At 40.4% G+C, this 9,563-nt stretch overlaps 2 protein-coding genes across 2 annotated transcripts in view; one reads left to right on the forward strand and one right to left on the reverse strand.

Annotated features, from left to right (window-relative positions):
* Nucleotides 1-2,044, forward strand: part of sypl2b (synaptophysin-like 2b) — a 6,125-nt gene extending 4,081 nt beyond the window's left edge. Inside the window, exons 5-6 of the mRNA XM_014020117.1 lie at nt 336-527; nt 623-2,044. Coding sequence (XP_013875571.1) covers nt 336-527; nt 623-745 — 315 coding nt within the window. The 3' untranslated portion in view covers nt 746-2,044. The remainder of the gene's footprint in view (nt 1-335; nt 528-622) is intronic.
* Nucleotides 2,045-3,253: 1,209 nt separating this feature from the next.
* amigo1 (adhesion molecule with Ig-like domain 1) lies at nt 3,254-8,648 on the reverse strand. The gene has a single exon (XM_014020128.1). It carries the CDS (start codon nt 8,547-8,549, stop codon nt 7,014-7,016), a length of 1,536 nt encoding a protein of 511 aa, XP_013875582.1. The 5' UTR covers nt 8,550-8,648; the 3' UTR covers nt 3,254-7,013.
* Nucleotides 8,649-9,563: the final 915 nt, after the last annotated feature.

The following is a 9,563-nucleotide window of genomic DNA, read 5'->3' on the forward strand; positions in this document are numbered from 1 at the left end:
TTTTAAAGGTCTTTTTTTTCTGCTTCGGCTGAAAAAAGTGTGTGGGGGGTGGGGGATAGAGGGCACAGATATTGGAAGTGGGGATGGGGGGCATATCCCACCCAGTGCCTGTGGTGGTTACGCCCATGCTCTTAATTACTGTAACATTTGACAAAATAACCATTTAATTAAAATTGACAACAATCTAAGTGTTTATAAAATACTTTCTATAGTTTTCTTTTAGAATCCTGTGTCCACATTGCCATTTTACAGTAAAAAGAAATCATTCTAGTGTTGCTAGCAGGTCTCCAAAGTTCAGTTTTATTTTAATATTGTTTCTTCGCTTCTTATTTAAGGATCTGCTTGTGAGCGTAGCCTTGGCCTTCCTCTGGCTGACAGCATCATCTGCTTGGGCCAAAGGTTTGACCGATGTAAACTGGAAAGCTAAACCTACAACCATCATTAGTGGGATTGATGTTTGCAAAATTAGTACCAACAAGTGCACCCCAGGAGCCTTGCCTCATATGGGCCGACTAAACGCCTCAGTGGTGAGTTTTAACACAAGTTAGCGGTATTTAAAAAAAATGGCATGTGCGGACAACTCTGCCCTTGTAATGTTTACTTTGTTTTTACTTCCTCACAGATATTTGGTTTCCTTAATCTCATCCTGTGGGGAGGCAACTGTTGGTTTATTTACAAGGAAACGCCTTTCCACAAATCATCCACCCAACCGGGCATTGTGGAGGAAGGAGTTACATCATCATAACGGCCCCACTTTCTCATTTCCAAATCGCCATCACATGCAGAAGTGACTGCACTGAATTGTTTTTCCAGTTTGACTACGTTTCAAACTCACTTCAGAAAGTACTAAAACTTTATTATTTAGACAAAAATTGAAGATACTCATTGCAAAGTATGAAATCAAACAGAAAATGTTATTCTGAACTTCATTGAGTGGTGCAGATTGAATACGTTCCAGTAGATTTTCAGAGATATTGATTAAAATTCTGAAATGCAGGTCCACACTAACTGTAAACTAAAAACTGCTTAATCTACTGARAACTACATTGTTTGACCTACTTTCACTCTCTTTGGTTGTTTCCGTCGGTAAACAAACATACATGGTCTTTGATGTCAGATTTTTAGTTTAGGGACACGTTATCACTGATGTGGAAAAAAAATAGCATTTGCTATTTTGTTTTTATTTATTTATTAGTCCGATCTTCATGTCTTTGGGATGAGTATCTTTAATATAGATAATTCAAATAATCAAAATTATTACCCTAATCTATGCTAACATTTTACATTTTGAGTTTATTGAAGGGAGTGCCCCTTAAAATGTTCAATGTTTTTTTTTTTTGTACGGTATGCTGAGACACAAATACAAAATTATCAAACCTGCTTGGCCAATTCTTCACCTTTATGATGAACTTTTCTGTTTGCAGCACAACAGATATTGAGTATTTCTGCCCTCAGTAATCTTTATAAAAACTCAGTGCTATTGTGAGTACAGAAAAATAGTTCATTGAAAATACTTGAATGTGTTTGTAGTGGGCAGCACAACAGAAGACAATTGAATTCAAAACTCATCTGCCTATGAAACGTTAAATAATTTCATTGCAGTTTAGTTGTGATATGTTACATCTCATCATAGAAAGTTTTAGTGAGATTCTTACTTTAGAYCTTAAAGTGTTTGTGTTCTGTTTGGATTAAAATAGCTCTGCATAAATCTTTTATCTGAAACTTTTTCACTTCTAAACTAGAATCTGCAGMTGTGCTTTAAAAATTGCTTAAAATAAGATTTCAGTCTTGAAGTATTCCTTTTTTTAATTGAGTGTCTTATGCATTGTGTGCCTTCTGTTTTTGATCTGCCTCTGATTTTGTTTAAGCAAAATTTCTTTTCACAGGAAAGGTCATTTAGATTTAAATCTTTCACATGAGCTCTATGTTTTGCAAGTTGTTTCAATTTCTGCCATTCCCCTATTTACATAGTTGCTTCTCTTTCACTGTACTGACACTGTTAAAAATCTCAGAAATAAAACTGGATTCTTTGTATTAAAATCCACAGGTTTCAAATCTTTTAAATGGTTGTGCAGGTTTTGCATTTGAAACACAATCTAGAGGTTTTATGAACTTTTTCATAAAAAGGGTGTACATTAAGTTTTGTCACTTTATTAAAAAACTCATACCATTTTCATAAGCCGTATTTAATTAAACACTAGGTTTGTGTTAAAGGTTAGACATGCATACCAGCATGTTTAAAATATACTTCTATTTGCAATCTGAACATTATATTTCTTTATTTTAGAGTAAATTTTTGACTAACCCTTAACACAACTGCAGGTTTCCAAAATAACTGAATACAAATGCAAGAATTACACCACGCAGGTCACTGTTTATGTTTAACAACAACTGTACGGGTTTAAATTTCTATGGCCTCGTGAACTTTAGGGAAAACTTTTTCAGTGCAATTAAACTGGAGCAGGTGGGTAAACTCACTGTTGGACGACGCTTCAGACTGGATCTCTCTCTCTCTCTCTCTCTCTCTTTCTCTCTCTCTCTCTCTCTCTCTCCTCTCTCTCTCTCTCTCTCTCTCTCTCTCTCTGTCTCTCTCTCTCTCTCTCTCTCTCTCTAATTCCTTGAAAGTGAAACTAAAAAGCCTCTGGGAGTCCTCGTGCTGGGAGGGTTCAATCAACAGTCACTAACAAAAGTCTTCTTTGTTGGGTTTAACAGAATGAGTTAAAAGTTCCGCTTTATAAAATAGGAAAAACTACTTTTCCACAACATATATAAATGCACCATTTGTGTTCAAACATAGTGTTTTGACTCTGTAGAGCAAATATTTACATACTGTATAGGGTACAATGAAATCTCAAGACTATCAAGGCATGGGGCGTTGGATTGGTCACCTGATTTAACTGTCAGTTTTTGAGAAAACCTATCAAATCTCAGTTCACATATTCCTATATTTATTGTCACAAATGGCAAAGTTTGTATTTCTTCTTTTATTTCTTTTTTTACATCATTGTGGTAAAATGGCTTGTAACAGTGAGTAAAGATGATGTAAGGGTTTTACTCTCAGAACGTGCCATTCATCATTTTACCACAAGATGGTGCTCCGTGATTAAAAGTCAGTATAGCCCTTCAGACACTTGTTTGAACAAACATTATCTAAAAACAGCTCCACTGGTGAGAAGTGAAATTAAACTGTGATGCTGTAAATCTTATAAAAAGCTCTGTTGTCTGCAGAACAAGTTAGTCACTTCACTGCCAGTCAGTTTAAACCAGTTTAATATTTCTCACAGTGATAATTCTGTATCTGTCAGCTGTATTAACATAATCATATAACAGTTTAAGTATTTGCTTTAAGGAATCATGACAGATTATAATACAAATTAAGACAAGACAAGCATAATTCTTCAGTTTTTATTAGGTAAAATGATAGTATGTGTTTTTCTTTGAATGCCTACTGGTTTGCACCTATCCTGAAGCTTGTAAGCATACCATGCAAAGCCATTATTCTTTTAACTATGAGGCCTTTATATGTCTTTATGGCAGCAACTAACCACCTCATCTGTAAAGTTATGGTCAATAAACACAGTGCTTTCATTTCTGTTTAAAGCTTCCTTCTTGTCCGTGTGGACGTCTGTCATAGCTCTCTGTTAAAGCCGAAAAGCTCTTAGCCTCATCACCTCAGGGCTGTTTCCTTAATTGCTCTTTCGTTTCTAAATGAATGAGGGGGGTGGAGATAAAGAACATCCTTTTTATCTTTTCTTTTAGATCTGGATAAACGTATCACCACTGTGAGGGAACAAATGACCAGATCTTAAAACCAACTTATACTGTAACTGAAAAATTTTAAAAAGCAACCAGTGAGTTCACAACTTCTAGAATTGACATAATCCTGAGATCTACCCTCTATCTAATAAAGCCATATGAACCCATTCATGTTTAATAAATTTACAGGGAGAAATCTACAATTTCCCTGTCCCCACAGCTCCACACGTCAGTGAACGCAGCAGTTTAAAGCACTGTGTTTTCATTTCTTATGGCTTTTTGAGCAAAGTCAAATACTGACAGTGTATTATCTAAGTAGCTACATACAATACTCACTGCCCATCAGGATGCCTCTTTATTTTTCTTAAATGGCACTCTTTCCATGCCATTTTCTAAAACAACTCAACTGGATTCTCTCTAATTATATTTGCTTTATCAGTCAAAGTGAAAGATTGACCCCATTTCAATAAAAAACATTGATAACAAGACTTGAACGTCGAAACAACTAACAGCGCAGTGGCCGACGAAATGCAAAATGAACAGCAATATACATTAAGAGTACAGTCAGTACACTGATAGAACAGCTACTCGATACTAAACACAGAAAGTGAGCATCAATAAATGTATATTTATATGTGTATATATATATGTTGTTAATATAAATATACAGGAAGGCAGATTTGCTTTGGAGAAAACAAAGTCACCGTTCTCCTCTACCTTTGTAGGAGCACTTAGTTTATCACTATACACAAGTACAACATGTATCGTGAGTGACAACACAGAGGAGTGGAACACTAACCAGCCACAGCAGGTTTTATTGGACCGACGCGGTGTTCCTGCAAGAAAACACACAATGATGGGGGGTAATTCAACGTGCTACTCTAAAGCCACAAAATCTGGTTGTGATTCCCGCCGCTGTCTGACTGACCGCACCTTTGAGATGTGATGAGAAAAAAATCAATGTCTGCTCAAATAAAATGCAATCAGTCTGTGTCGCCTGGAGCTAAATGTGGCATTATTCAAATGCATCTCTGTATTTTCATTTTATTTAGTTGCTGCTGTCTATATTTCTCCACCTGGTATCTCAGTGTGTGACAGAAATGAAATGATTCACACACACCACCTTCTCTTGACAAGTGTGACTTCCTTTTCTCACCCACACAGGAGATGCTGCGGTGCGCGCAGCAACTGTGAATATTCCACCAGTTTTTTTTTTTTTGCGTAAAAAAATATTGCACCTATAAACGTGTAAATTGAATTTTATTTGCGAGATGTGGTTTTGATCTAATTGGGGCGTTCTTACGATCGTCGTTTGAAACTTTTGAACGTGAACTCAAACAACGTGACAAAGCTGGTGTAGTGCTCATCCATCCAACCGTATGACTCAGCTGTGGAGCAAATGCTCAATAAAAGCCCCCCCAACAACAAATTGCAGGCTACTTAAAGGGCATGGCATTCATTGCCTGGTTGAGCGATTGCTTTTGAACTCAAGAAAGGCCAGCGTCATGATGACAGAGAAACAGAAACAAAGCAAACACATCTGGGCTGAACTGGGCCTGTCAGTATACACGGACGCCTTTGTTTCGCCGTGACTCATGACAACACATCAATCCCCTCCAGCTCAGAGAGACACGGGAAAGCAAAAGAAAGCTACCTCCTATCAAAAGGTGCAATCAGCATTTATGTCAGGTATTGTGTTGTGACACAAACGTCGCACAGTTTGATGAAATCGCCATTTTTCAGGATTCAGCCAAGGTGCTCCTTGTCGACGAAGAACACTTGCGCAGCGCACCAGGCGTCTTTGCATGGTAAATTAACTCTACAGTAAATTGAACGATCTCGACTGAGGCAGAAAGAATCACTTCTGAAATTCTGTGGAAATATTTCCCATCTGAAGCTACAGTGCTCAAAGCAGCTCTTTCTCGCCAGTAATGGACATGTGTTATTATTATTATTCACGAGCTTATTTTCAACAAGAAACCATTATGGTTTCATAGTCACTCAGACTCTTAATGTTTCCATACTAAAATGAAATAAATTATCTTCTAATGGCAGGAGGGGGGAAAGGCCTATGTTTTACTAGTGAACTGATGAACTATTCACTGAGCAGGATCTTACATCTTCTTATTTATGGTGTCTGAATACAAGTTGGTTATAAGAAACTAGAAAAAAAATGGGCACATCAGGAACGTCTGCTGTTTTTCTATGCAGAACAAACCAAATAAAGCACATTTTTAGCTTTAATTTGGAGCTTAACACCCTGCTGACAGAAAGTGACGTTATAACTGGGACAAGAGGCAAATTTCACAGCAAGTGGCACCTCAGTGGACAACAGCCAGGATCCAATCTGGTCCTTGTAAGGACTCTGGTGTCTCTCTGTTTACAGGACTGAGACGATATGTTGATAATTAGTCAAAACAAAATACCTCCTCACACCTTACATGCGTCTGCCGGAGACTTTAATTGTGCAAGGCTGGAAAGGTTTCTGTTGGGTTTGAATGTAGATGTGCTGTAATGACAGGAAAACTGTTCTGATACACAGGTTGTACCATACATTTACTGTATGTCAATGTATCCCTTAACGTACGATCGCTGTTTAATATGGCTAGAATCAACTATTTATCAGGATGATATGACTTCATCAGAGAAATTCATGTTTCCTTTACCTCGATTGTATTTTATTAGGTTAGRACCTCATGTAATGTATTTTTATGGCATGCTGTTTGACTATATATAACTCTAGGTGAACGTTGTGTATACTCACAGCCTGGTGATGGCAGTCTGTTCTTGTGGGAATAGAGGAGGGGTTTCTATGCTCTATATAGGATGCAGATCTTTCATGTTACATGTATATAAGAGGTTTGAATCTAAASCAAATGGCTGTCTTTTTAAAAAATATTAAACCTGTGCATTTCTCAAATTTTCGTTATCTAAGTCACTTCCTGAGTGCTGTTAATAACTACATCTCTTGCTCACATAAGGTTGTTTGTCCATTTCCACTGCCGTTCCTTCACAGTATGAATAGTAATTGCTACAAATTAAAATGCTGGAAACATACTGCTCGTTGTCCTGTTTAACAACAGAACAGTTTGTTTTGAAATCCCTTTGAGACTCTGTGTTCCAGTTGCTAGAAACTACAGATGAGCGCCCCCTCTGCTGATCTCCTGGGTACGGTCGCAGTCAAGAGTTTACAGGAGAGATATCATGGCTCACGTCGTGTCATTCACAGCAAATCAAATTACATTTATCCTCCCATCTTAAACCACCATCGGTGTGTCTGAGAAGACGGAGCTAATGGACTCTGCTACTGATTTCTTTCTCTTCCCCCTCATTAGAGCAGCCTCCGCGTCCTGATCGTCCTCGTCCTCATCCCCATTGGGGTTCAGCTTCCCGTTCTGGCCCTGYGAATCTTTGGAGTCTATGAACGCCACGTGCCGGTTCAGCTCGGCTTTAAGTACCGGGTCCCCGTGGGTGGGAGTGACGCTGAGCATGGAGGAGTGAATGCTGTCCTCGCCTCGAGCCTTGCCCTTGTTAGGGCAGCAGAAACAGCGGCAGGGTGTCAGGTACAGGTACATGAGCACCAGCACCACGCTGGCCAGGCAGCCGACCAGCGTGGTGTACGCTGTGTTCAAAGTCTCCCCGGCACCGTGCATGGTAAAGTTGTGAACCTTCAGCACCACATAGATAGTTTCATTGAAGGCCTCRCTTGTAGCAAAGCACGTGTAGGTCCCAGAGTCCTCGTACCTCACCGGACTGATCTGCAGGCTCCCATCTAACAGAACCTTTGCCGTCTGGTTGCTTTCAGACGTCACCAACACATTATCAGGAATCGTCCAAGTCTTCACCACGTTCCTGTGTTTGGTGTCACATTTAAGGATTATTGTCTGCTCCAGAAAAGCCTCTTCGTCTGCCTCCTTGAATGTRCTGCAGTTCATAATTTCTCCGCACAGACTAAAAACACTAACTTGGGATTTTTGTGGATCAGCCATGATGCACGTGTGGTTAACCTTAAAGTCCACGACGGGATTCAGCTTTTGAATTTCCCAGTGAGCCAGGAGTGTGTACAGATCACAGTGACAGTGCAAAGTGTTGTTGTGGAAGTAGAGGCCATTTCTCAGCCAGGCGGGCAGTGCCTGAAGGTCATCCAGGGGCAACTTCTTGATTTTGTTGGAGGACACATCCAGGAGGCTGAGCTTTTCTGGGTGGAACCTGTCTTTGATCAGCTCCACGGGAAAGCGGGACATCTGGTTCTGGCTCAGGTAGAGCTTCTGAAGGTTGATCATGGTAACAAACGCTGAGCGTTCGATCTGGGAAATTTGGTTGTTGTACAACAAGAGGACCTCCAAGTTGACCAGAGGCTCGAAAACGAACTCGTCCAGCTGCTGCAGCGTGTTGGACGACAGGTCTAAGTAGCGCAGGTGCTTGACGTTTACGAACGCCTCCGACGAAAGAAAATGCAGGTTGTTGTGGCTGAGCAGGAGGTTGTGGAGATTCGGAAGCTTGACCGTGGTCCAATCCGATTTGAGCGAATGTATCTCATTGTAGCTGAGGTCCAACACCGCCATGTAGTGCGGCAGACCGACGGGGATGGCGGACAGGTTCATCTTGGAGCAGCTGACTATGTTGGAGGCGCAGATGCACGTCTTATGGCAGTTCAGCGTGGATCCCTTCGCCTCAGGAGGCCAAAGGGCTGCCACACAGAGGGAGAAGAACACAACCCATCTCTGAAACTTATCCCTGTGGGCCAACGACTCCAACAGGCGGTCGCCTGCTCCAGAGGGAGGCTGCAACATGCTGAAAGTTGTGCTGGGTCCAAGAGGGGTGTTCTATGATCCCATTCTCAGAACAAGCGCATGGAGATGCAGACGAGGGATTTCCAACATTTCTGTCTGAGGACTGAAAAAACAGCAGAGAGATTGTTTTAGAGAAAACACTTACAGCAACAAAAGGATCATTAAAAATGCCTCGAAGTTAACTCAATCGACAGAAACATATGAGAAATTTTTCACAGTGTTTTTAACTTACAATAAACCATTTAAACATCAAAATACTTCAATTAAACTCCTTTCTCTTCCTCACACGGATTCAACTTTTCTCTGCAGCACGGCTTTAAAGCAAACACTCTCAATCCCCATATGCACATTCACGCTCCTAAAAGACACTCCATTGATTTTCTTGCTCTGCCTATTTTCCTAAACGCTACCCCCCCCCACCCCTTCCTTCCCCTCGCCATTTCTTTATCTTCCTGACACAATCTCATTCTGCCAAGCCAAAAGTGCAAATAAATTCAGACACACGCACGCAAAACACATGCAAATGTCCACGTCGTGTCATGTTCAGAAATGCCCTCACTCATTTGTGACAGAGCTGCATGTGCGAGCGTTGCACTGCACCATTCGGTCTGTCCGAGGATAAAAAAATAAAAAAATAAAAAACAATAAAAAACACGAGCACAACATGATGCATGGAGAGGGGGGAAGAGGGGAAACACTTGCCTTCAACCAGGACAGAAGCGACGCTGATTTCATTTAAACAGATCCTTGTTTGTTTACAATGTCGCTGCATACAAAACAAACAGTGTGAGCTTCCGTGTCTGCCTGCAGCTGAGGAGAACTGATCCTGGTCCTGATCCAGGGAGGAGGGACGCCACAATAATCCACGAGGCATCCAAACACCCGGTGGGGGGGAAAAATACGCAAAAGAGGGAGGAAAGAAGGCAGCTGACGTAGACAAAAAAATATATAATCTCGTTTATTTACCCATCAAGCAGCGCTGAGCAATCCTGTTTTTTTTTTTTTTTTTTTTTT

The sequence above is a fragment of the Austrofundulus limnaeus genome, unplaced genomic scaffold (assembly GCF_001266775.1).
Source record: "Austrofundulus limnaeus strain Quisiro unplaced genomic scaffold, Austrofundulus_limnaeus-1.0 Scaffold3, whole genome shotgun sequence".
Taxonomy (NCBI): domain Eukaryota; kingdom Metazoa; phylum Chordata; class Actinopteri; order Cyprinodontiformes; family Rivulidae; genus Austrofundulus; species Austrofundulus limnaeus.